Genomic DNA, 27965 nt, shown 5'->3' with positions numbered 1-27965 from the left:
GTTACAGGCTGAAGGTAGGAGAATGGTGCTAGGCAAGATGCTCACTCAGAGAACCAGTGCAGAGCCTGTGGGCTGAAAGGCAACCCCCCCACCCCCCCACACACACACTGTGCTTCTCCCTCTCGGCCTCCTCCCTCTTCAAAAATGAGCAAATTCCAGTTCACTCAGCCAGCTGCAGTAGGAGAGGCAGCCGCAACAACATCAAGAAGCTGCCAACGTTGCTCGTCATTGCCGCAGCTCCGCATTCAAAATGTCTCTCCACGGTTCAGTGATCTCGCAAGCCAGGCCTCAGGCTGCTTGGAGGTGCCTCCGCTTCGATGAGGGGCATCTGACAGAGAGAGAACGAGAACAGAAGAAGGGAATCAGTCCGCTCTGCTTCCACCCACTTACCAGGTTTTGGTTACAATGACAGCTATGGAGATTACGTTAGATTCCCTACAGTGTGGAAAGAGGCCCTTCGGCCCAACAAGTCCACACCGCCTCTTGAAGCATCCCACCCAGACCCATCCCCCTATAACCCACACACCCCTGAACACAACGGGCAATTTACCATGGCCGATCCACCCTAACCTGCACATCTTTGGACTGTGGGAGGAAACCGGAACACCTGGAAGAAACTCACGCAGACACGGGGAGAATGTACAAACTCCACACAGACAGTGACCCGAGGCTGGAATTGAACCCGGGTTCCTGGCGCTGTGAGGCTGCAGTGCTAACCACTGAGCCACCCCAATGACGACATGGTGATAATGCCATTGTCCTAGTAATCCAGAACCTCAGGCTAATTTGTGGAAAATCAGATTGGAATCCCCCCATGGTAGATGGTGAAATCCAAATTCATAAAAAGAAAAATCTAGAATAAAATGGTAGCCATGTAACTGTTAGCAATTGTCATAAAAAGGAAACCCATCTGGTTCACTAATGGAAATCTGCTGTCCTTATCTGGTCTGGCCTACATGTGATTCCAGATCCACAGCAATGTGGATGACTATGCAAAAGCCTTTTTTTATTATTCATTCACGGGATGAGGGTATCGCTGACCAGGCAGCATTTATTGCCCATCCCTAATTGCCCACATTGCTGTGGGTCTGGAGTCACATGTAGACCACACCAGGTGAGGATAGCAGTCTCCTTCCGTAAAGGACATTAGTGAACCAGATGGGCTTTTCCTGACAATCGACAAAGGATTCATAGCATCATTAGGACCTTAATTCCAGATGTTTATTGAATTCACATTCCACCATCTGCCATGGCAAGATTCGAACCTGGGTCCCCAAAACATTATCTAGGTCTCTGGATCAACAGCCCTAGTGATAATACCACTAGGCCATTGTCTCCCCCTATAGGTAATGAGGGCTGGGCAATAAATGCTGGACATGTCAATGACACTCATATGCCATGAAAGAATTTTTAAAAAATAAAGCTGGTCAGTGATAGTAACCATAACAGCAATTGTTCATTGTTATACAAATCCATCTGATTCACTAATGCCCCTTTAGGGAAGGGGATCTCCTCTCCTTACCTCATCTGCCCGACACATGATCCAGACCCACAGCAATATGGTTGACTCTTGACTGCACTCAAATGGTCTAGATGAACACTCAGTTATAGAGTCAGAGTCATACAGCATGAATCAGACCCTTCAGTCCATATAGTCCATGCCAACCAAGTTCTCAAACTAAACTAGTCCCACCTGCCTGCGTTTGGCCCATATCCCTCCAAACCTTTCCTATTCATGAACTTACCCAAATGTCTTTTAAATGTTGCGAATAAACCCACATTCACCACTTTCTCTGAGTTCATGCCACATGAATGACTCAATTAAATTGCCTTTTTAAAAAATCTTTCTCCTCTCACCATAAAAATATGCCCTCTAGTTTTTCCACCCTGGGGAAAAGATCTTTGCTATTCACCTTATCCAAGCCACACTCAATTCTGTAAACCTCTATAAGGTCACTCCCAACCTCTTACGCTCCTGTTAAAAAAAAAACTCCCAGGCTATTTTTAAATCTCAAATCCCTCCACTTACATCCTGTTAAAAATTTTATGAACCCTCTCCTGTTTAATAATATCCTTCCGATAGCAGGGTGACCAGAATTGCACACAGTACTCCAAACAGGCCTTACAAGTACGTAAGCATGCTAAATGCCTTCTTAACCACAGAGAAACTAATGATCCCATTAAAGACTACAAAGAAACCACCTTTAGGGAGGTAAAGAACAGGAGGCCATTCAGCCTCTTCAAGAATAGGTAATGAGTGCTCAATGCTCCACCATGTCCATGGATACCCTTGTGCAAATGATAATAGTAACAAAAACAACGAGTAAATGAGAACAGTACCTGAAATCACATTAAGCTGTTGGCCTGGGAATTGACAGTTGCAAAGTGCAGGAACTGTGCTGAATGTAGCAGAGTTTCTGACATTCAGACAGCAAATAAAAATGGTCGTAGGCAATTTAGATAAGAGCTGTTTAAAGACGATACAGATATAGTCATCCATCTGCTGAGTGTATCTGGAGACAGCATCTCAATTCAAATTATGTGTTGCCCACAGATGTGGTAATAGATCAAGTTTTTACCCTTCACCTTCAGTATGTAAACAATGATTATACACTGATAATGGGAACTCGAGATGCTGTAGGCCCAAAACCTCAGCTTTTGTGCTCCTGAGATGCTGCTTGGCCTGCTGTGTTCATCCAGCTCCACACTTTGTTATCAATGATTATACACTCACTGGTTAAGCTCGGGCACGTCTTCTATCTTTGTCCTTCGCCTCTGGCCTTTCCTTTTGTTGTTTCTCCTGAAAAAGGCCAAAAAAAAACTCATCTCTTGAGCAAAAGATCACAAACATTCACGTTACAAACAGTAGATGTTTCACCTCTGGAGTCCCAGAGCTAGTTTTTCTGGAAACAGGAATCCTTCTCATACCTGTCACCTTTCAACCTCTTCCGTCGTCGTCTAAAGAGAAAGAGAGAGAGAAAGAAAAAATTCAGACTGATTTTATTTCAACAGTACAGAAAGAGGCCATTCGGTCCATCAAAGCTGTTGGGGGGGGGCGCGGGTGTGGAAGGAGGATCTTCCAAAACAAAACATCTGATTACTCCCACACCCTGCTCTTCACTCCAAAACCCTGCAAATTAAATTTTATTGCTTCATGGGACATGAACATCGGTGGTATTTGATGCTCATCCAAATTACCCTTCAACCAAGGGGCTTGCTAGGCCATTCCAGAATGCAGTTAAGAGTCAACCATTTTGAAGTCTCGTGTAGGCCAGACTACATAATATGACAGATATCCTTCCCCAAGACATTAGTCAAACAGATGGGATTTTGTAACAATTTCAGTTTCACGGTGACCATGTACTGAGGTCATCTTTGTCACTGTCAATTCTAGATGTGACTTTATTAATTGTACATAAGTTTTATTTATCCACTAGTGAGTTGTGAGTGTTCTGTTTGGTCCAGCAGTTATTGTCTGTCCCTGGTTGTCCCTGAGAACCCTGAGAACAGGTGGCAAGCTGCCTTCTTGAACCACTGCAGTCCGTTTGCTGTAGGCCATTAGGGAGGGAATTCCAGGATTTTGACCCAGCGACACTGGAGGAATAGCGGCATACTTCCAAGCCAGGATGGGGAGTGGGCTTAGAGAGGAACTTGCAGGTGGTGGAGTTCCCCTGCATTGACTGCCCTTGTCTTTTTCGAGGGAGGTGGCTGAGAGTTTAGAAGGTGCTGTTAGAGGATCTTTGGCAAATTTACAATGATGATTTTGAAACCATGGAGCTCCAGATGACCAGTCCAGTGACATTACTATTACTGTCTCCCCAAATTTTAGAATTTGTCCAATTTCCTTTGAAGTCACTTCTGAACCTGCTTCCAATGCTCTCCATTGGAGTATTGAGAGCAGTTCTGGGCTCCATACCCAAGGAAGGATGTGTTGGCCTTGGAGAGGGTCCAGAGAAGGTTCACAAAAATGATCCCAAGGATGAAGAGCTTGTCACACAAGGAGCGGTCAAAGACACTGGGCCTATATTCTATGGAGTTTGGAAGGTTTGAGGGGCATTTGAAAATTACAGAACACAGAGACCTGAATAGAGTGGACACGGAGAAATGTTTCCACTAGTAGGAGAGACTAGGACGTGAGGGCTCAACCTCAATGAAAGGATGACCCTTTAGAACCGAGAGGAGTTGGAATTTCTTCAGCTAGAGGGTGGTGAATCTGTGGTACTCGTTGCTGCAGAAGGCTGTGGAGGCCAAGTCATTGAGTGTATTGAAGACAATAATGGATAGGCTCTTGATTAGTAAGGGGATCAAGGGTTATGGGGAGAGGCAGGAGAACAGGGTTGAAAAGCACATCAGCCATGATTGAATGGCAAAGCAGGTTCAATAGGCCAAAAGGCCTAATTTCATTCTATATTTTATCGTCTTATTCCTCCTCTGCTCCTTTTGTTAATTATTTTAAAATTTGGTGCGCTCCAGTTTATGACCCTCCAGCCATTAGAAAAAAAAATTCTCCTTATTTACTGTCATATCAGAATCCTTCATGATTTGGATCATCTCAATCAAATCACATCAACTTTCTCTGCCCTTTGATTAATCAAAATCCCTCACAAATGGAACAATTTCTAGAAAGTCTTGTCTGCCTCCTTTCTAAGACCTTCACCAGCCAGAATCTGCTCAGAGACAGACTGAGCGAAACAGAATGGAGAGGTGAGCAACAAATTCCAAGAATGATCCTGATTCCATTGCTGCCTCTATGGATAGTGGATTAGCCCAAAGGTGTTGCAGGGGGTGGAGATTACAAACTGGACTTGGAGTTCGTGGGTAGATCAGGTAGTCACTGTCCAGTGACCACTGCCAGAGAGATGTTAGGAGAGTGTGATGGATGGACCACTTATGAGAGAGGGGGAACATCAATACCCCAGTGATTTTTTTGATTTATTATTTTCATTGTACCTAGATGCATGTGACAAGAATATACCAAACAAAGATCATGGAGCGACAGAATAGAGCAAGGACTAAAGTTATGGCGACAAAGATGATGCACAAACAGCAAAGTCAACATTAGATGTGAAATTTGAAAGGTCCGTTCTAATAACAGCGTGGAAGCAGCTGTTGTCGAATCTGTTGGTGTGGGTGTGTATGTTCTGCCTAACGGAAGAGATTGTAACTGGGTCTTTGACAATGTTGGCTGTCTTCCTGAGGCAGCGAGATGTACAATTGTAATTAGCAGATGGGACCTTGGTTTGTGTGACAGACTGGGCCGTGTTCATGACTCTCTGTAGTTTCCTACAGTGTGAGTCAGTTTCCACAGAAGCATAGAGGCCTATAAATTTCGGAATGAATTTGATGGAGTTGACACAATGTTTTTTCTTATGGGGGGGTGGTAGAAAAAAGAAGAGAGGAGCATAATTAGAAGTGATCCCTAAAATTCTGAGAAAGGGTCATTTGGTCTGAAACATTATTTCTGATTTGTGTCCACAGTTGCTGCCAAACCAGCTGAGATTTTCCAGCAATTTCTGTTTACAGCATCCGCAGTTCTTTTGGTTTTTCGACGAAGGTAACACGTGGGATGTTTTCCTTCACGGGGTAAGGTATTGAACATGTGGATAGGGATGGAATGCTCTATCTGAACGAGACACTGGTTAAGTCATAGATAGATTTGTGTACACAGTTCTCGTAACTGCATTACAAGAAGGGTGTAAACACTCAAGACTATGCAGAGGAGCTTTATAAGAATGTCTGTCAGGATTAAAAATTGCAGCTGTGACGAAAAGTTGGAGGGACTAGGGCTGTTTTCTTCAAAACAGAGGAGGCTGAGAGACGACTTAGCTGAAAGATATGAAATAATACAGGGGCTTAGATAGAGTGGATAGGGAAGATTGAGTTCTCATAGCAGGATTATATAGAGTGGGCAGTGAGAGTCTTTTTCCTAGAATGATGATGTCGGCTTGTACGAGGGGGCATAGCTGCAAATTGAGGGGTTATAGATTTAAGACAGATGTCAGAGGCAGGTTCTTTACTCAGAGAGTGGTAAGGGCGTGGAACGTCCTGCCTGCCAATGTAGTTAACTCAGCCACATTAGGGGCATTTAAACAGTCCTTGGATAAGCATATGGATGATGATGGGATAGTGGAGAGGGATGGGCTTAGATTAGGTCGGCACAACATCGAGGGCCGAAGGGCCTGTTCTGCGCTGTATTGTTCTATGTTCAAAAGTCAATTACCAGGGGTCAAAAGTGTTAAGGTGATTGGAAGATGATTAAGGTGATTTATCCGGCCCTCCCCAGAGAATGGTGAGTGCCTGGAATTTATTGCCAGTTTGGCAACACTCATCCCATTTGAAAAGGATCTGACACCAGAAGCAGTGTAACCCTGTAGGGCTACAGAACAGGAACTGGAGAGTGGGATGAGAATGGGCGGCTACTTTATTCAGAAGGCACAGATACAATGAGCTGAATGGCCTGTCTTTCTCAGCCATAATATTTTTCTGGGTTACAACAGAAGGTTTAGACAAGGAAAGAGTTGGAAGACGCTTCAAGCATTAAAAACTGGCATGGACTGGTTGGGCCGAATGGCCTGTGCCATACGTCCTGCATACACCTACGTAACCTGCAAGAATCCACACCCACTGAAGAGGCACACTATTCGGTTCAGCTCCCCCCCCCCCCAATCCAGGTACATCCACACCCCATGTGGGAGGCAATATGAAATCTGGTTTAGGTCAATTTCAGCCCAAGACTCACCGACATTCACAGCTGCTGTGCTCAGTGAAGATTTTCTCCTCTTGGCTAGTCACATGGTCCAAAGGTTTCAATTTAATGACCTGGCAAAGATTAATGCAAAATGATTCACTACCTTAAAACTGACAGGTGAATTATTGAAATGATTAATAACAACAACGTGGTTCAGTTAACTGTGTAAACCACTCAGTAAATACTCCAGGAACCTATTTATAGAATCCAGAAGCTCTATAGTGTGAAAGCAGGCCATTTGGCCCACTGAGTCCATGCTGCCACTCTGACAAGTGTCTCATCCAGACCCACACCCCTACCCTATCCCTGTAACCCAGCACTTCCCATGGCTGATCCACCTCGCCTGCATATCCCTGAACAATACGAGCAATTTAGCACGGCCAATCCACCCTAAACTGCACATCTTCAGACTGTGGGAGGAAACCCACAGACAGTTGCCTGAGGATGGAATCGAACCAGAGTCCCTGGTGCCATGAGGCAGCAGTGCTAACCACTGGGCCACTGTGCCACACTTTGTCTGGATGCAGCCAACACTGGCGAGGCCAAGCCATTCCTAATTGCCCTTGAAACGAGTGCCTTGCTTGCCCATTTCAGAGGGGCATTAAAAATCAACCCCATTGCTGTGGGTCTGAAGTCACATGTGGCACAGACAGGGTAAGGGCCATTCCCTTTCTCAAATGGACTCCTGTTGCGGTGAGACTAGCTTTATATTTCATCATTTTATTAATTGAATTTAAATTCCACTGGCTTTGTTGGGATTTCGAAATGATCACATGCCCTCAACGTAGTCACCAGCAGAAGGGGAACTCATGTCGGACAAACTTGTTGGATTCTGTGTGGTGGTGACACAGTAGGATAAGCAGAAGGGGAAACAGAAGTAATATATTTAGATTTCCAGAAAGCTTGTGATAAGGTATTACAAGCTACTTAAAAGGCTACTTAAAAGATAAGAGTTTGGTGATGATATATTTTCATTAAGACAGGGTTGGTTAACGAGTAGAGTTATTCAGCACAGGAACAAACCTGTCCAACCAGTCTAGAAGACACTACTGAGACAAAATGGATATTTTCAGGATGTCAGTCTGTAGCTAATGGAGTCCCACAGGGACCAGTGCTGGAGCCACCATTATTTACAATACCTATAGGAATTAGTTGGATGTGAAATGTACAATAGCCAGTTTTGCAGATGATACAAAATTAGGTTGGAAGTGGTGAGCTTGTTACAGAATCTGCAGAGATACACAGACAAGCTAAGTGAGAGGGCAAACACTTGGCAGATGGAATATCTTTTAAGAAAGTGCATGGTATTGCTCCTAGAAGAATGAAGGAATGGAATATTATTTAAAATGGACAAAAATTGCAGAAAGCTGCAACAAAAAGGAGATCTATAGATGAATCACAAAAATGCTAGCATCCAAGTTCAGCACTTTATAGGGCAAAGGCAAATGGAATGTTGGCTTTTATATCAAAGGGAATGGAATATAAAAATAGGGAGGTCTCGTTAATAATACAGGGTAAAAGTTAGACGACACTCAGAATGTAATGAACAGTTTCAGTTGCTTTCTTGAAGAAAAGATATACAGGCATTGGAAACAGTCCATTGGAGGCTTACACCAGGTCTGGAGGGATTTTATCAGGATAGACTGGAACTTAGAAAAATGAAAGAAAGACAGCCTTCACCGAAACCTAAAAGATTCCTTAGGGAGCTTGACAGGGTAGATGCGGAGAGGGTGTTTCCTGTTGTGGGAGAGCCTAGGACCAGAGGGTATCATCTCAGAGAAACCGGCTTATCATGAATGACAGGGATGAGGAGGAATTTCTTCTCAAGGGATAGTCAGGAATGGGGAGTGCTTTACCACAGAGGGCTGTCAAGGCTGGGCTGTTCAGTATATTCAAGGCCAATATAGACAGACTTTTAAATCGGTACTGGAATCAAGGGTTATGGGGAAAGGACGTGAATCAGTTAACTGATTCCTCTCCACAGATGCTGCCAGACCTGCCAAGTTTTCCACAGCAATTTCTGTTTTTGTTTATGAGGGAGGAAGTGGACTGCCAGATCAGTCATGATCTCATCGAATGGCAGAGTAAAACTGATGGGCCAAGTGGCCTACTTCTGCTTCTATGTCTCCTGGAATTCTAAGGCATGACCCCAGAGCAAGAGCCTGGCCCTGAGGACAACTGATCCATAGACTTTACAAATAACACACCATTTCCCCACCAAGAGCAATGGATGGGCAGTGAACTGACTGACATAGCATACAGGACCATACCATTGCCTTCAAACACCCAGGTCTTAAAGATTACCCATCTGAATTGTCCAATTTTCTCTCCTGAGGAGGATTCTAACTACTTAAAATTCTTGGAATAATGTGGAAATGCCAGTATTGGACTGGGGTGGACAAAGTCAGAGGTTACACGACACGAGGGTAAAGTCCAGCAGGTTTATTTAAGATCTTAAGTTCCTCCTTCATCAGAAGGCTTAGTTCTTGGAAGTCTTGCATCAGACGAGTGAGCACTTGCAAGAACCTGTGTGCTCCCTGAGTCGACACGAGCATAGCTCGGGGACCTTGCCCATACTGTCTTGTGCACTAACCCACTGCATCAGATGAAATCCATATCCTTAAAAAAAAACACAATGATGTGAATATGGAACCTGTTCCTGTGGCGTGACGGAGTGTGCCAGACCAAGTCCCATCAAGGGTTAACTGCAATTGTCTGTGATGTTATAGAAGGAAGCAACAGAGATTCGAGTCACAGGATTTCAAAAGAAAATAAGATGTCACCAAGTCAATGTCAGGCATGGCTTCCCAGAGTGAGGGTCTGGACTCCAAGTGGGTGAAGTAAAATTCTGGGGTGGAGATTAGTTCTGACAGTTGTGACCCCCCCTCGCTCCCACTCTTCACTAAGGGGAGCTAACAATTTTCAAGCCTTGAAAATGAGACCACTGTGGGGATAAAGTTTGGGAAACATTGGTATTCTCCTGGCTATTGTTTCTTCACAAAGTTAGAGTGTCTCATAGCTGGCAGTCTTTCAAGAGTTATTGAAACTATTCCAACATAAAACAGCAACTGATACTTCATTCAATGGCAGGGCAGAGTTGATGGGCCCTAAACAGCCTGCCTCTGCTTCCTATTACACCACAGGGAGTGGTTGGAGTGAATAATACAATTGCATTTAAGGCAAAGATAGACAATTAGAGAGAAGGCACGAGCGAGTCACGATGCTGGATTTAAGTGAGAAACAGAGGAGGATGTTTGAATGCGGCATGAAGGCTGGTATAGATTTGTTAGGCTGAAAGGTTATTAAAATGGGCCAATCTTCCAGGAAATTTCTCTCTTTGACCCTCTCCCACTAACTACTAGAAGTGTGGGGCCTCGCTCCTTTTCACTTCAATGTTGAAAGAAGAGGGGTGACCTGATCTAGGTTTACAAAAATATCAGTGGGAGGGGCGGGGGGGTGGATAGTTGGAGTCTGCCCCACCCGAGGAAGAAATGCTAATGACCAAGGGGCGTAGGTTTAAGGTAGTAAGGGGTAAAGGAAATTTGAGAGGCAAGTGTTTTTATTTAGAAAAGGAAACACCGAGGGTGGCAAGTGCCTGGAATATGTTGCCAGAGGTGGTGGCGGAGACAAGAGTGAGAACAAAGTTTGACAGATACACACATAGGCTGGGGGTTAGGGGGATACAGAGCACATAGAGGCAAAAGGTTTCTAAGTTTAGAAAGAAGCCATGTGTTGGCGCAGTCTTGGTGGGCCGAAGGGCCTTTTCCTGTACTCTTCCTTGTCCCTTTTCCATTGGATATTGGAGTACACCCAGGAGCTACAGTGGGGAGGTAGCTGCAAACAGCATTCCCTGCTGTTCCTTGGTTGGCATACGTCTGCTCAACCTGTTTGGGAGCAGCACGAGCATTTGATAAGTGTGTGCCTGCTGGGCTGCAAATCGCCATTTCTTACCTGTATCGTTACGTTGTACATCTCCCGTACCGTGCACCGTAATTTCTCATCGCCACAGCAGCCAGCACACCGTAGGAGAGGTACGCAGGAGGGTTTGAAGATATACTCCGCCTCGCTCGGATACTCTCGAACAACGTCCACCAGCACCTCAATGGCCCGACAGTGGCTGCGATTCCAAACCTCCTCAAACGGCATCACTGAAGGCAACAAGAGAAACGTCAGCGGCATAGCAACCATTGGTTTTGGAACTCGGTCAGGTTATTAGGGGAAAAAAAAATCGGCCAATGACAGGATAAGTCATTCCTGGATGGACCCCATCACCCGATGAGAGTTTCTGATTCAGACACATTTAGTCAAATTAAATGCATCGTTGTTTGCAAGGTTTACCAAAGGCTGTCCACCACCTACAAGTCAGGAGGGTGATGGAATACTCCCCACTTGCCTGGATGAGTGCAGCCCCAACAACTCTCAAGCAGCTTAATACCATCCAGGACAAAGCAGCCTGCTTGATTGGCACCACATTCACAAGCATCCACTCCCTCCACCACTGATGCTCAGTAGGAGCAGTGTGAAACATCTACAAGATGTACTGCAGCAACTCACCAAAGCTTCTTAGCTACCCTGCATGCTCCCCTCTGAGCCTCACACCACCCTGACTTGGAAATATATTGCCATTCGTTCTGTGTGGCTGGGTCAAAATCCTGGAATTCGCTCCCTAAAGGCATTAATCAGAGTCCCTAAATCAGAGGGCAGAGGTTCAAGATAGCTCACCACCACATTCTCAAGGGCAGTTGGGGTGGGCAATTAAATGATGCACCCACATCTAATGAAAGAGTATTTAAAAATTCAAAAAGGAGAAAAAATGCACTGGTTTGCTTTGATTTGATTTATTGTTGTCATATGTACCAAGGTACAGTGAAAAGTTTTGTTCTGCGAGCGGTACGGAGAGAAAGCTAGGGAATGGGACTAAGTGAAATGTTCGTTCAGAAATCCAGTGCAGACAGGATGGGCAGAGTAGCTTCATTGTGCACTGAAACAATTCTGAGATTCTGTAAAAGCTTGAGATCCCCAAAACAGCTCTCTCCTCCTCAAAACCTACCTTTATGCTTTGGTTTTTACGCACCAATCTGAAATATTTTCTTTACCTCAATGTCAAATCTTAGTCTGACGTACTCTGCTATAAAGTGCCTGGGGCATTTTACAAAGTTATTTATAATTGCTTGTAATCTAAGAATGCAGAATGGTGAGCAGTTAAATCAACCAGTGATGGTCTTGCCATTAATTTATTGCAGTTTACGTTTAAAACAGATTAAGAGAAAAAAAAGGTTGTTGAAAGGGGCTTATTTTGGAAAGGCATTAGTGATGTTTGAGGATATTATGCAAGACATTCTTAAAGCTGTTCCTGTAGATTTACCCATAGCTCTTTTTCACCTAGAGTGAGGATAATTTAAAATACAGAGTTAAAAGAAATGCATGGTATTTTAAAGATAGTAGGAACTGCCAGTGCTGGAGAATCTGAGATAACACGGTGTGAAGCTGGATGAACACAGCAGGCCAAGCAGCATCTTAGGAGCAGGAAAGTTTGACGTTTCGGGTCGAGACCCTTCTTCAGATGCTTGCTTGGTATTTTAGTTTTGTTAATATTTAAACTTAAGAGCAGATATTTTATACTGTCCAGTATTATATTCTGGTTGACTTGCAAACATACTTAGGAACAGAGCCCGTTGATAACCCCAGGATTGCCTGTATAATTTTAATAGTTTAAACGAGTGCTTGTTTTAAAACGATATTTACATCCCCCATGATCACATTGATACAGCTGACAGGAAATTAGATACACAGCCCTCACTGGACAGGAAAAAGCACAGCAGAAATTGTCACACATCAACACGTACAGTCAGGAGAACCTGCTAGTGATGGAGAATTGAAGGGGATTGTTTCACTGTTTCACTAGGGCAGGGGGGCGATTTAATACCATATTCATCGCACAGACTGCATTACCTGAAGCTGGTAGCATTGTTCCCTTGACTAACCATTCCAGAGGAGCAGGCTAACACTTGGAGATGAGTTCAAATCCACATTTCAGAATTTAAACTCAAGTCCTAAAAATGTCAAATTGAAAACTAGCCATTAGTCATGGTGACCATGACAATAGTCGTCAATTACTGATAAGACTCATCCAGCTGGGGAGAGTCATCTGCCATGCTTACCTGATATGGGCTACACGTGACTCCAGGCCCATAGCAATCAGTTGGCACTTAACTGCCCTCTGAATTGGCCTAAGAAAGTGACTCAGTTCAAGGGCAACTGATTGGCAACAGATACTGGCCTTGCCACATTCTGTGGAGGAAAAGTTCAGAACTGATTTGGTTAAATCTATTTTGCAAGGTGTCCTGAAGTTTAAGAGGATGTTTGGGTAAAAGTTTGTTGCCATGAAATCTCCAGCTCACTTCACTGTCACTCCCCAGCATCTCCCCCCATTTCACTCCCTCTTCTCGATTGTAGATCGTGGCTTGGTTAACTTATCAGTGTTTAATTCATTGCCCGAAGGGTAAATCTCAATGTATTTGGGGAGAACCGATATGTGGCAGTTCCAAAATGCTGCTCAGACTGTTCTAGAACCGCAAGGGCAAAGAAGGGCTGTCACTTGGTCCATCAAACTCTGTACCAGCCCTCGAGCACAGTCCATTCATTTCACCCCTGCCTTCGTCCAGGAATTAATATCATAAACAGGAAATATTTAGTTATCTGCAGCTTACCTCCTGGAGTGTATTTAGACAGCTGTAAGAGAGAGAGAAATAAATCAGCATTTCATTTATTAAAAAAAAAGCCCTCCTTCCTCTTGCCAGCAACGCAAAAGTAGTTGTGTCGAATCCAATCAGAACGCTGGAGTTGCTTTAACTTTATTTTGCACACTGTGTGTTACCTACTGGACGAGAGCACCACTCATTGATTTCTCTCCCCTCTGTCCTCCCCAATCTTCACACAAATTTTAAAATTTGTTTCACCCCCAGACATAGAGGTAGATCAAGCAAAGGTTGGAAGATGCACAGGTTCCCAACTTCCACGAGATGTATTAGCTGCCTCCTGGTGTCGGGGTCCTGGGCTCGATTCCACCCTCAGGTGACCGTCTCTGGAGTTTGCACATATTGTGTCTGTGTGGGTTTTCTCCGGGTGCTCCAGATTCCTCCCATAAGCCAAAGATGTGCAGGCTAGGGTGGATGAAACATGAGAAATGCAGAGTTACAGGGATGGGGCGGACAGAATGGGCCTGGGTGAGATTCTCTTTAGAGGGTCATTGTGGACCTGATGGGCCGAATGGCCTACTTCCACACTATAGGGATTCTATGATGAGAATCTCAGACTCCACCTTAACTTGGGCTGTTTGAAGCAGCCATATTGATGCTAGTGTCATACTGTGAGGAAGCAAAATGTTTAGTACAGGCCCAGATACTTACTGCTCCCTGCGAAAGTATTAAATATCTGTTGGATCTTTCGATACCACATTATCTGTGCCTATTTTCTTAGGTTAAGGGAGGATAACAAGTATTACCACATCAGATAAATATTGTGGCAGTGGTTGGGCAGGATGGGGAGGTAGCTTAATAAACCGGACAGGAAAGAGAAGTTAAAAACCATGAATCAGATCAACGATAACCTTAAATAAAACAAAACAAATGCAGACTCAAGGCACCGAACAGCCTGCTCCTAATCCTTGCATCCAAACTAACCAAGAAATAATTTATTCTAATTTTAAATGGCAGCTCTGGTTTGACTCCTGGATGTGCTCAGACCCTTCTGTTGGAAGTTTCAAGTTTCAGTTTCTGGAGACTCCAAGACTATTTTGGGGCTTCGGCAATCAGAAAACAACACTGGGTTATTCCCAGATCTTCAGAAGCTCTGCCACATTTTGGCTCAGGACCGAGTCCCAGAAGGCCAGCGACCTCTCAGTATGAGACGACTTCCCTCAGTGCCTCGTGGGAAAGCAGGGCCTACACAAGTGCCTTGAGAATCACTAACCCTGTATTCAGCATTTAGATCAAAGTTCACTCCTCCCAAACTTCCCATCAAAACATTGGATTGGTTTTGTTTTTTTCTGTTTTAAAAAAAACACTCCTGTCTGGTTTCTAATTGTTTCCATGGTTACCCACAGTTGGGATTTGACGAACTGTCACATGGAAACTTTCCAAGACAGGGACAAAATGCTCTTGGCTGGAGAAACAAAGACAGAGCTTGCTCCTGATGAAATTGGGGAATCTAATCTGTGGCGTTGTGAACACGGTTACAGAGAGAGTTCTTCAATTATCTGCCAGTTGGGGAGCAAGACGGGAGACTGAGGGAAAAGACAGAGTTTGGGGAAGTCAAACATTGAGACATACTCTCTCACACAAGAGTATAATCATTTATGAAATACTACTGATTTTGTGGTTGCCCTAACTCAAGTCAGGGAAAAATCCAGTTATTAAAAAAAAAGTGATACTTGGAAATGCTCCAACTTTCAAAAACACAATGAATCATGGGATATGGGTGTCATTGGCTAGGCTCAGCATTTATTGCCCACTGAAGGGGGTAGCAGTGAGCTGCCTCCTTGAACCACTGCAGCCCTGGGTCTGTAGGGTCACTTGTAACTCCACGAGGGAGGGAATTTTTAGGAACTTGATCCAGCAACACTGAAGGAATGGTGAAATATCTCCAAGTCAGGACGGTGGGTGTATAGGATGGATGTTGCGGGGGTGGTGTTCTCATGTATCTACAGCCCTCTTTGCTTTAGATATTAGTGGGGTTTGGAAGGTGCCCTTTAGGGAGCTTCACCTGTGAGTTGGTGAAGTGCATCTTGTACGTGGTACACATCGTGTACTTCAACTGGAGCTGCAGTGGCATCAATCAGAATCCCAACAAAATGGAAGCAGGGCATTCGGCCCATCAAGTCCACACTGACCCTCTGAACAGCACCCCACCCAGAACCAAACCGCAGCCCCCCCCCCCCCAAGCTATCCCTGTAACCCTGCATTTCCCATGGCTAATCCATTTAGCAAGTGGATAAAACAGACAATTCAGCATGGCCAATCCATCTAATTGCACATCTTTGGATGGTGGGAGGAAACCTGGAACAAACAGGGGGAGGTGATGGCCTGGCGGTATTATCACTGGACTGTTACTCCAGAGACCCAGGAAAAATTCTGGGGACCTCGGTTTAAAATCCATCCTCGGCAGATGGTGGAATTTGAATTCAATAAAAATATCTGGAATTAAAAAGAGTCTAATGATGACCGTGAATCCATTGTCAATTGTCAGGAAAAACCCATCTGGTTCACTGACGTCCTTTAGAGAAGGAAACTGCCATCCTTACCTGGTCTGGCCTACATGTGACTCCAGACTTACAGCAATAGGGTTGACTTTGAACTGCCCTCTGGGCAATAAATGCTGCCTAGCCAGCGATGCCCACATCCTGTAAATGAATAAAGGAACCCATACAGAAACAGGGAGAATGTATGAACTCTGCATTAACACTCACCCAAGGATGGAACTGAACCCAGGTCCCTGCAGCCATGAGGCAGCAGTGTTAACTACTGTACCACCCAGTACATAGGACTCAGTTAGACCAGTAGACGTTCTTCATAAGTTTTACTGTATCTTCCTTCCAGGAAAATTCAGATTCTAGATGGGATACAGGGACCATGAAGGAAAGCAAGGCAAATGACAAAATTCCTGGATAAGTCAGTGACAAAGAAATACGGAGGATCTTAATGAGGGGTCACAGGGATGGGAGGAATAAAGCGCCCATTTCACACTTTGAAATTTCATCTGGAAATGCCAACCAAAGGCAGAGTTCTACATCAGGACAGGGACAGCAGCCAATCACAAAATGAGGAGCTTAATTTCCACAGCTGACTATTTTTAAGCTGGTTGCTGCTTTCACTTTTGAATTCCTCAGTGCTATTTTGACAGGCCGCATCTCATTTTAAATAACTCCACAGGAAAAGTAGTGTCTGGGTGTCAGCTCACGTTTGTAATCCTGGCCGCAGAGAGCTGTGAGGCAGTGCAGAGACCTAGTGTCTATTTAGGGCCAAGATAGATAAATTCTTGATCGGCTGGGGGAAAAAAAAATCGAGGGTTACAGGAAAGGAGAGTGGACGTGAGAAATGTTAGATCGGCCATGATTTTGTTGGATGTTGCAGCAGGCTTAAGGGGCCGAATGGCCTACACCAGTTCCTTATAATGACCTTGCAAGTACCTGTAGGGAAGGGTGCCTGTGGTCCTGGGGACAGAATTCCCATCTATTCTTCCATGATCCGAGATCTAAGGCTTCCCTGGGACGTTACAATGACCATCTTCCTCGCTGGCATTTGACTGTGCATTAACCAGGGGAAAAAGGGATCTAAACATCAGCAGCCTATCGCCATCTACAAACTAATGGACTATACCAGGAAGCAATCAGTGATCAGTTGCTCGCTTTCGCAACCCACAGCCTTGCAACTTCCAAATCCCATTTCAGAGATAGGTTCGATCCAGAGGGAACTTTTGAGTTTACAAGGATAGGTTGGAACTTTTGCCCTCAAGCCCAGAGTGTAGGAGGCTGAGGGGTGACCTTATAGAGGTTTATAAAATCACGACAGGTACAAATAAAGTGAATAGCAAAGGTCTTCTCCTAGGGTGGGGCAGTTCAAAGCTAGGGGGCGTAGTTTTTAAGTGAGAGGAGAAAGATTTTTTTTGAGAGTGAATGAACTTACTCCTGCTTTCAGTTTGCACATTCACCCAAAACCCAAACGTTGGCCAATTAGTCATTTTCACATTGTGGGAGCTTGTTGTGGACAAATGGGCTACATCATTTCCTACAAACTTCAAAGATGTTTCAATGATAGTAAAACACTTTGGTTCCTATTACCCAATCAAATGGATCCAGACACATCAAACCAAGAGGAGAAAGAGCTTGCTAGCAACATTCAAACCACAGAATGCATACAGTGGAGATAGAGGCCATTCAGCCCATTGAGACTGCACTGACACTTTGGAGAGCATCCCACTCAGACCCCCCATAACCCCACATTTCCCATAGCTCACCCAATCAAACCTGCACATCCCTGGACACTATGGTACAATTTAGCATGGCCAATCCACCCTAACCTGCACCCCTTTGGACTGCGGGAGGAAACCCACGCAGACACGGGGAAGAACATGCAAACTCCGCCTCTCATGAAAAAAAATGGAATAGTTAGCATTCTTTTTTTAAAAGCCTTGAATTGAAAAAATAAAAAGAACAGAAAGTAATTTTGAGACAGTGGCCAGGAGGTTGTTGGGGAGAGAGCTGAATGCAGAACAACGCCATCATTGCATTCGGAAATGCGAGTTTAACAAGTACGGTTGCAGCCGTCCAAGAAGCCAATACAATGAAATTTGGACGTGTGAAGGAATGGCAAGAGTGAGGACCTTGTCAGCAGTACAAGGGGAACTGAGTGCGTATGGGTGTGGCACATATACTATAGGACCAAAGAGTGGAGCGGGTTGATTCTGTGACGTGTGTTTCAGAGGCGGAAGGAGCTGGTTTGAAATTCCCACTAGATGCAAATATTTGACGAATGTACACATACTCCCTTTCTCAGTTGGAATATTGTGGATATTCGGGCCCAACCTTTGAGATGGGTTGCCATCCCGAAAAGGATCACACAATGCTCGGTGCTTCCCCCAGCATCAGGTTTTCCCTTTTTTCACATGAAATTCACATGAGCCGCAAGTTACGGGGGGGCGGGGAACAAAAAAACAAAGCTTCCTTTTAGTAACAGGCCTGAAGGAAGAGGATTTGGCACGGTGGCTCAGTGCTTAGCACTGCAGCCTCACAGCAGCAGGCACCTGGGTTCAATTCCAGCCTCGGGCAACCGTCCATACGGAGTCTGCATGTTCTCCCCGTGTCTGTGCGGGTTTCCTCCCACAGTCCAAAGACGAGCAGGTAAGGGTGGTTTGGCCACGCTAAATTAACCCACAGTGACCAGGGATGCATAGGTTAGGTGGGCTTGCCATTGGCAAATGCAGGGTTACAGGGATAGGGCGAGATGCTCTTTAGAAAGATCATTGTAGACCTGATTTATTCGAATGGCCTGCTTCCACACTGTAGGCATTCCGTTCTAATGGAAAAAAAAGGACTTGCATTTACATAGCACCTGTCACAAAACCAAGTCAGCCCAAGAGGGTTTGATGGGCCGAAGAGCTGTCACTATTGAAACGTCACCTGCACAGTAAGGTCCCACACAGCAGCAACACAATTGTGACCAGGCCATCTGTCTTAGCAGACATTGAGCAAAGGATACCTGTTGATCAGGACAACAAAAGGATAATTCAACCACCAGATCTCCCTACAACATCGCAGAACATGCCGAAAGGTACATTCCCAGGCTGTGTGACTCTGTTTGGATGGTTGGGCAGAATCTAGGGTGATTCATGTGTGGAATGAACTGCCAGAGGAAGTGGTGGATGTAGGAACAGTTACAACATTTAAAGGACATTTGGATAAATACATGGGTAGGAAAGGTTTGGAGAGATATGAGCCAGGAACAGGCAGGTGGGACTAGCATAGTTTGGGATTATGTTCAGCATGGACCAAAGGTTTCTGTTTCTGTGCTGTATGACTATGACTCAGCGAGCAGTGCAGCGCTCCCTCAGTAACAAACCGAGCATCAGCCCTCACTCCAGCCAAGTCTCTGGAAAACAGCCTTGAGCCTTCAGGCCACGGAGTGAACAAAACACAAAGGGATAGGGGCAGCTGTGGGAAAGAGTAAAGTCAGATTTGGAGGCTGTTTCTAGTAGCACGTACAGGATGCTTTAACCTTCACAGCTCCCCTAAATTTTAAAAATTCCTTTTCTTTGTCACAGCAAGTTTCACATTTTCATTTCTGTGCCCATCAGCACCACATCGGTACAATTGTAGAGGACGTGTACACTCAGATGCAGGAGCCAGACACACGAAGATAGAACCAGCATCTGTGTACTGGTAATATCAGAGAGATAGAGACAGGCACAGAGACATTTGTATTGATTGCAAAATTCAATTTGAAGAACCATATTTTTTTCAGTCAGCACAAAATGCAAGTGCAGATTTAAACATCTGCTGACTGAATCTCAGCTACTTTTTCCTCACCGGAAGATGCTGACTTGTTCGAATCAAATGCATTAGACACAAACGCAGGGGAACAAGCTGTTCCCTAGCCACTTACTTTTAATCTTCCTCCCACACCCCTCTCATTTATAAAGACTAAAGTTTATATGGTGCCTTTCCAGAAACTCTGAACCACCCAAAGCACTTTGCAGGCAATGGAGTGCACTTTGAAGCACAGTTGCTGTGGAAATGTGGGAAAACATTGCAGCCAATTTGCACACACCAGATTCCCACAACTGTAATAGTGACCAAACTGTTCTGCTGGTTGAGGGATAAGTGATGGCTAGGAGACCAGGAACAAACGCTTACTCTTCTCTGAAATGATACTGTGGGAACTTTCATGTCCAACAGGACCTCAGTTTGATCTGGTGGGACCTTAAACAGTGCAGCACACTTCTGGTATCACATTGGAGTCCTGGAATGGGACTTGGGCTCTTAACTGTCCGACTCACAGCTGAGTGTGCTGTAGAGTATTTGACCTAACAGGACATGTCTGGATAGCCTGATCCTGTCCTCAGTATCCTTTGTGCACAGAGTCTCTGGAGAGAACTAGGAAGTTCTTTGAGACTTATGTCACACGTAGGCATGATTAAGAAGGTGCTTAGTACACTTGCCTTCATTGTTCAGACCTTTTGAATTTAAGAGTTGGGACATTACGTTGTGGGTGTACAGGATGGTGGTGAGGCCTCGTCTGGACCACTGTACCCAGTTCTGGTCACCCTGTTATAGGAAGGATATTATTAAGCTGGAGAGGGTTCCGAAAAGATGTGCCAGGATGTTGCTGGGAATAGAGCGTTGAGTTTTGAGGAGAGCCTGGGACTTCTTTTCCATGGAGTTAGGAGGTTGAGAGGTAATCTTATAGAGGTTTATAAAATCACAAGAGATGTAGGTACGGTGAATGGCAAGTGTCTTTTCCCTACGCTGGGGAATTTCAAGACTAGGGGGCATAATTTTAAGGTGAGATGAAAGATTAAAAAAAAAATGGGGCAACTCTTCCTTTAAAAAAAAAATCAAAACTGCTTCGTGTGTGGAATGAACTGCTAGGTAAAGTGGTGGGTGCTGGTGCAGTTACAAAATTTAAAAGACATTCAGATAAGTACTTAAAAGGAAAGGTCTGGAGGCACATGGACCAGGAGCAGGCAGGTGGGACTAGTTTAGTTGCGATTACGGTTGAACCGAAGGGTCTGCTTCCATGCTGTACGATTCTAGGACTCTGAGACTTTGTTGGATTCCACTCAGAATCAGAAGCTCCAAATGCTTTCTCTTGCCCTGTATAATGCAAAGCACCAGTTGAGATTACCCATACTCTTTACGGATGTCCTTTTTTTTTGGAAGAAGTAATCTTTCATTGGATCTAGATAGTGCTGACTAATCCGCCATTTCTTGCCTGTCCCTAACTGCCCTTGAACAGAGTTCAGTCACATTGCTGCAGATCTGGAGTCACATGTGGACAAGACTGGGTAAGGGCAGCAGTTCATTATGAGGTTCAATGTCAGTCTTAGCCTGCAGAATGTTTGGAGTCACTTTACTATGCTAAAAGGTACTATATAAATGCAAGGTTTTGTCAGGTTCACACCTTAATTGTACGAAGCCATGCTGAGAGAAAGTGTCACCCTCGTGCTATAGTACAGTTAGTGGCTTCAAGATTTCAGAATATTACAGTGAACTTTACTCCGAAGCTGAACAGGAGTGACAGTGGATCGCTGCTTCTCACACTCTGCTTTGTAACATTACCCTTCATTGCATGAGCTGATGAAACTGACCACTGTATTTTCGTCATCCCCCAGATTCCAAGTGAGGCTATTCTTCTGCGTGGGATGCATGGTGTTCAGCAACATCAGTCAGACCCCTGAATTTCAAAACTGTGTCCTTTAGTTCTAAGTTCTCCCACCATTCAAGACATCACTTCAGCAGCTACCCTGTGAATTAAATCCCCTCGGGATGTTTCAATAAAATCACCTTTCATTCTTCTGAGCTCCAATAGGTACAATTCCAAATTTTCTTCATAAGAAAACACCTTCACCTCTTCTCTGAATCACTTTGAATGCAATCATGTTCTTTCTTAAAGTGACCAACATTGTATACATCTCCAGAACTGTGGGGGGACACAGTCTAAGGATACCACATAAGACTGAGATGAGGAGAAATGTCTTCACCCAGAGAGTGGGGACCCTGTGGAATTCTCTGTTGCAGAAAACATTTGAGGCCAAAACATTGAATGTTTTCAAGAAGGAGTGGGATATGGATCTTAGGGCCAAAGGGATCACAAGGTGGGGGGAGAAAGTGGGAACAGGGAATTGAGTTAGATGATCAGCGGTGATCATATTGAATGGGGGAGCAGACTCGAAGGGCTGAATCATAGAATCGCTACAGGTGTGGAAGCTGGCCATTCTGCCCGTTGAGTCCACACCAACCCTCCAAAAAAGCATCCCTCCCAGACCCACCCCATTCCTGCAACCTGCATCTCCCGTGGCTAACCCACATAGCCTGCACACTGATGGACACTATGGGGTGATTTGGCATAATCAAACCACCCTAACCTGCACATATCTTTGGACCAAGAGGAAAACCAGAGAACTCAGACATGGGGAGAACATCCAAGTGGAGTTTGCACACTTGCCCGAGGGTGGAATTGAACCCAGGCCCTTGGCGCCATGAGGCAACAGTGCTAACCACTGAGCCACTGTGCTTGCTCTTGTTTCTGTGTTGGTGTTCTTTATGTTTCTACGTCCAATTTTGTGTTCCAGTCTCCTCAAAATAAACAACCTTCCATTTGGCTTCCTGTTTACTTGCTGTACCTGTGAACGAACTTTTTAGGATTCACACACAGTGAAGCAGTGACAAAAATTTGAATCATCAGTACCCCAGAAAAACAATGTTCTGCAATTTCTTTGCCTCATTATGTGGATCGCTTGTGTGCCAGCAAGCTTCTACAAGTGGAAGCAGTTGGCATACACAAAACCTCCCAGCAGCCACGAGGCTCAGCGGGAACGTTACCTGAAATGATAGCCATCAGAAAACTTGGTCTGACAACACACTAGTTACAGCTAAACCCAGTCAGCATCTTATAATTGGCACCACTGTGATTGTGTTACTGGCCTCACCGTATAGTGTAACATTCCAAATGTCTCAGGCAAAATCCCACCAGAAACCCCCAAATTTAAAAATTCAGCAAATTAAACTAATCTCAAACTTTAGGAACAAGCCACCCCTTAAATAATGAGACATCTGTCCATCGAGTTCATCTCTAAGTAAAACTCAATCGAGAATCCAATTTGAGAGAATGCTAAAGGGATTCCTCCTCATCCCAGTGCTAAAAGTGCAATCTGTTATCCAGAGACTGTACCCATTCAGGGAATCTAGAATATTGGGAGAAACAACCCATCAGAATCCTGTGGAATCTTGTATATTTCAATGAGAGCGCATCTGCAAACCTCATCTCGGTAACAGCAACCATGAAACTACCATCGATAATCATTAAAAAAACCCATCTGGTTCACCAATGTCCTTCAGGGAATGAAATATGCTGTCCTTACCTGGTCTGGCCTGGGCCTACATGTGGCTCCAAACTCACAGCAATGTGGTCAACTCTTAACTGTCTCAGCAAGACACGAAGTAGTCATGTATTAATAGGGAAATTACTGATAGAATCGAAGAATCCCTACAGTGTGGAAGCAGGCAATTCAGCCCATTGAATCCACACTGACCCTCTCAACAGCGTGTGAATCTGTGGAATTCACTGCCTCAGAGTAGTAGATGTTGGGGCATAGAGTAAATTTGAGGAGTCAGACACATTTCGAATTAGCAATGAGTTAAAGGGTTTTGGAGAATGAGGCAAGAAAGAGATGGGGGCCGAGAGGAGATCAGCCATGATCACAATAAATGGCAGAGCAGGCTGGAAGGGCTGAATGGCATACTACACCCGCTCCTAGTCCTTATGATAGGCAGAAAAGAATGCTCTCCATTGTAGGGAAGATGATTTGCTGATGCTGGGATCATATTTTATATATAGTTGCAAATAAAGATAGCAGACGAAGAGTAGTATATAGGCTCAGTAGTTAACACAGCTTCCTCACAGCATGGAGGGCCCTGGGTTCAATTCCACCCTCGGTCAATTGTCTGTGTGGAGTTTACATGTTCGTCCCGTGTCTGTGTGGGTTTCCTCCAGGTGCTCTGCTTTCATCCCAAAGATGTGCAGGTTAGGGGGATCAGCCATCCTAAACTGCCCCATAGTTTCTAGAGACACGCAGGGTAGGTGGATTAGCCATGAGAAATGGAGGGTTAGGGTGGGGGGGGGGGGGGGGGTGTTTTGGAGGGATGCTCTTTGAAGAGCCGAACGGCCTACTTCCACACTATAGGGTTCTATGATTTTCTGAAGAAGTTTCTTTGCCTTGAGAGTAGTTAGAATATACAACCTAAGAAATAAGAGTAGACCATACAATCCCGAGTGCCATTCAATATGATCGCAGCTTATCGTCAGCCTCAACCCCATCCATTGCAACCTTCAGTCTTCAGCTGAAAGAATCTAAGAGAAACTAACCCTCACCCCAGTGACTTTCAGGGGCATTTCCATCACCAGGTCCCTCAATATCAACATCCTGCAAATTATTGACCAGAATCTCAACTGGACTATAAATACCGCAGCTGGTAATTTGTGGTGTCATGGTAGTGTCCCTACCTCTGAACCAGGAGGCATAGATTCAATTCCTATCTGCTCTAGAGGTGTATCATAACATATTTGAACAGGTTGATGAGAAAATATCTATAAATACAGCGGCTACAAGGATAGGTTAGAAATCCTCCAGCAAGTAGCTCACCTCCTGACTCCCCAAACATACCACTATCTAAGGCACAAGCCCGGAATGTCATGGAATACTCCCCACTTGCCTGGATGAGTGCAATTCCAACAACACTGAAGAAGCTGGACACCATCCAGAACAAAGCAGCCTGATTGATTGGCACCATATCTACCAACATTCACTCCCTCCACCACTGACGCTCAGTCACAGCTCTATCTACAAGATTTGTTTTTTCAATTCATTCACAGGATGAGGCCAGCATTTATTGCCCACAAAGCAGTCAAGAGTCTGGAGTCACGTGTAAGCCAGACCAGGTAAGGATAACAGTTTCCTTCCTTAAAAAGGACGTGAGTGAACCAGGTGGGTTTTTCCAACAATTGGCAACAGATTCACAGTCATCATTAGACTTTTCATTCCAGATTTCTACTGAATTCAGATTCCACCTTCTGCAGGATTCAACCCAGGTCCCCAGAATATTATCCGAGTCTCTGGGTTAATAGTCCAGTAAGAATACCTCTAGGCCATTGCATTGCCGATGCAATGCAACAACTGATCAAAATGCCAGCATCTTTCAGGGACGTGACCTTGGCCATCTAGAAGGAGAAGGCCTGCAGATACATGGAAACACCACTCCAAGAGTTCCCCACCATCCTGACTTGGAAATGTAATGCTTTCCTTCATAACCGCTGGATCAAAATCCTGGAACTCCTTTCTGAAAGGCATTGAGGGTCTGCCTCCAGTGGTTGACTCTGAACCACTTTCTCCAGGGAAGCAGTTCACATCTGTTGAATGAATGATTGTACTTCTTAAAAAAAATTATCTTCCTGCTCACTTCCCATACTCATTTCTGACACCAAGCATCTTTATCCCTCAGCCTCAAATGTATATGAAGGTGTAAGTATGGAGGGAGGACCTTGATAGGGAGACACTTTGGGGTGGCACGGTGGCTCAGTGGTTAGCACTGCAGCCTCACAGCACCAGGGACCCGGGTTCCAGCCTCGGGCGACTGTCTGTGTAGAGTTTGCACATTCTCCCCGTGTCTGCGTGGGTTTCCTCTGGGTACTCTGGTTTCCTGCCACAGTCCAAAGATGTGCAGGCTAGGTGGATTGGCCATGCTAAATTGCCCGTAGTGTTCAGAGGTGTGTGGGTTATAGGGGGATGGGTCTGGGTGGGACGCTTCAGTGGGCGGTGTGGACTTGTTGGGCCGAAGGGCCTATTCCCACACTGTAGGGAATCTAATGTAATCTAATAGCAGGACAGGTTGATGGAGATTGGAGACTGAAGACAGTGTGAAGGGACACAGCATGGAGCAATTGGGCTGAATGGCCAGTGCCTAGGCTGTATTGTGCATTGTGGTGCTCACTTATAATAACTAGGTCTCATATACTGTAGGATTATGAAATAAGTGGCTCCATCAGTCACAACATCGATAGACAAATGAGTCAGGAATGAGTCAGAGACTGGGTGGTTTTTTTTTGGTCTGAGAGTCGTGGTCCACATTTACCATGGACCCATTGAAATTCAGAAAAGTCTGGTCAGAAATCTCTAGGGAGAAAAGAACACTTAATAGTTGTGGTGTAACCCCTGGTCAGGAACAGAGAACTTTAACCTTTCTCTTCCAGATTCCCAGAGTTTCCGCTCTCTGTGTTTACCCCCCCCCCACTTTAATTATGGTTTAAGAGTCATTAATCTGACTGTATAATCCCCCTCCACATCTCCACACAGTACAGTACCTGACAGAATGGTAAGGACAGCAGCAGAGCAGCTACTGGATAGAACAAAACGCTGGTCCAACACATGACTACACGCCTCCAGTGCCTCACATCGACAGGGAATGTGATGTCCCAATACAAAGGGGAGGTGGGGAACAAGGCAACAATTCGGTGGGGGGAGTTGAAGCCCCCTATGACAAGGTCCTGGGAACAAAACCAAACATTGATTTCAGAGAGTGTGTGAGGGTACAAAAGTAAGGGGAGATTCAGAGAGAGAGAGAGAGAGAGAGAAATACACAAAGAAAAGGTGGAGAAAAGAGAGAGAGAGAGAGAGACAGGGAAAGAAACAGGAACAGAGAGACGCAAGGGGCACAGAGGTGGTGGTGGGGGTCAGAGAGATGGGGGCACAGAGGGGGTGGGGGTGGAGAGATGGGGGCACAGAGAGGGTGGGGTGGAGAGATGGGGGCACAGAGAGGGTGGTGGGGGTCAGAGAGATGGGGGCACAGAGTGGGTGGTGGGGGTCAGAGAGATGGGGGCACAGAGGGGGTGGGGTGGAGAGATGGGGGCACAGAGAGGGTGGTGGGGGTCAGAGAGATGGGGGCACAGAGAGGGTGGTGGGGGTGGAGAGGTGGGGGCACAGAGAGGGTGGTGGGGGTCAGAGAGATGGGGGCACAGAGAGGGTGGTGGGGGTGGAGAGATGGGGGCACAGAGAGGGTGGTGGGGGTGGAGAGATGGGGGCACAGATCGTGGCCACAAGAGAGACAGGGAAAGAAAGAGAGAGAGAGAGAGACAGGGAAAAAGAGAGGATTGAGATACAGACAAAGGGTCAGAGAAAAGGAAGGAAGACAGAGGCGTGGATGCAAACAGAATGAGAGACACAGACAGACAAGGGGAAAGAGACAGACTCGAGTGGTGAGAGAGGGAGAGATTCACACATATTCAGAAAGATGAGGCAGACAGATTCAGCCGGCGATAAACAGGGAGAAGTAACTCCTGATTTAATTATCGACAAACCGGCATGCACATTGACATCAGAGTGCAATGTTGTACAACGCGAGAGAGAGTTAGAGCCGGCACCAGAGTGAATGACAGACAGAGAGAGCCAACTAAGTGAGTGACTAACCTGGGCACACGGGGCTCTGTCAATCCTCAGCTCAGGCTCGCTCTCTCTCACTCTCCCTGCGCTTCCTCTCACTTCAAACTTTTACACATTTACAGCCAAGTCCCAGGCGCGCCCCCGAGTCACGGGATCCCGGCTCGTCCCCGATCCCCTGCGTGAAAGTGGAGCTCAGAAGTCCCCAGAGATTCCGGATTTTAAATCCCAATTTCATGTCAAAACAAAGCGACTGCGTGTGGAGAGTGGGAGCTCAGAGCTGGGTCCACGGTACAGAGGGGCCAGGTTGAGAGGGGATGGGCTGAACCACCGGGGGTGTGTCTACATCAGAAAGTGTCAATTCATTCCACAAGAGGGTAAATAACTGCTTTAACCATCCGGACTCCTGACAGTCCGATCCTGTCCTGGGGATAGAGAACAGATTCCCTTCCCCGTCCCTCCCACCCATTTCACAGGAGGCCACTCGTTCCATCGAGCTCTTACCGGCTTCTTG

The 27965-nt window shown here is 45.4% G+C and overlaps 1 protein-coding gene across 1 annotated transcript; it reads right to left on the bottom strand.

Annotated features, from left to right (window-relative positions):
• Positions 1 to 129: 129 nt before the first annotated feature.
• On the bottom strand, positions 130 to 27767 carry LOC125447848 (vascular endothelial growth factor A-like). The gene is made up of 8 exons (XM_048522626.2): positions 27482 to 27767; positions 26380 to 26562; positions 13459 to 13480; positions 10700 to 10896; positions 6740 to 6819; positions 2929 to 2958; positions 2735 to 2800; positions 130 to 328 (listed from the first exon to the last, which is right to left on the bottom strand). The coding sequence occupies exons 2-8, from the start codon at positions 26443 to 26445 to the stop codon at positions 289 to 291; spliced, it is 501 nt and encodes a 166-aa protein (XP_048378583.1). The 5' UTR covers positions 26446 to 26562; positions 27482 to 27767; the 3' UTR covers positions 130 to 288.
• Between the last annotated feature and the right edge of the window lie 198 nt (positions 27768 to 27965).

The sequence above is a fragment of the Stegostoma tigrinum genome, chromosome 39 (genome assembly GCF_030684315.1).
Source record: "Stegostoma tigrinum isolate sSteTig4 chromosome 39, sSteTig4.hap1, whole genome shotgun sequence".
In the NCBI taxonomy this organism is placed as follows: Eukaryota; Metazoa; Chordata; class Chondrichthyes; order Orectolobiformes; family Stegostomatidae; genus Stegostoma; species Stegostoma tigrinum.
This window is presented reverse-complemented; position numbering and strand designations above follow the sequence as displayed.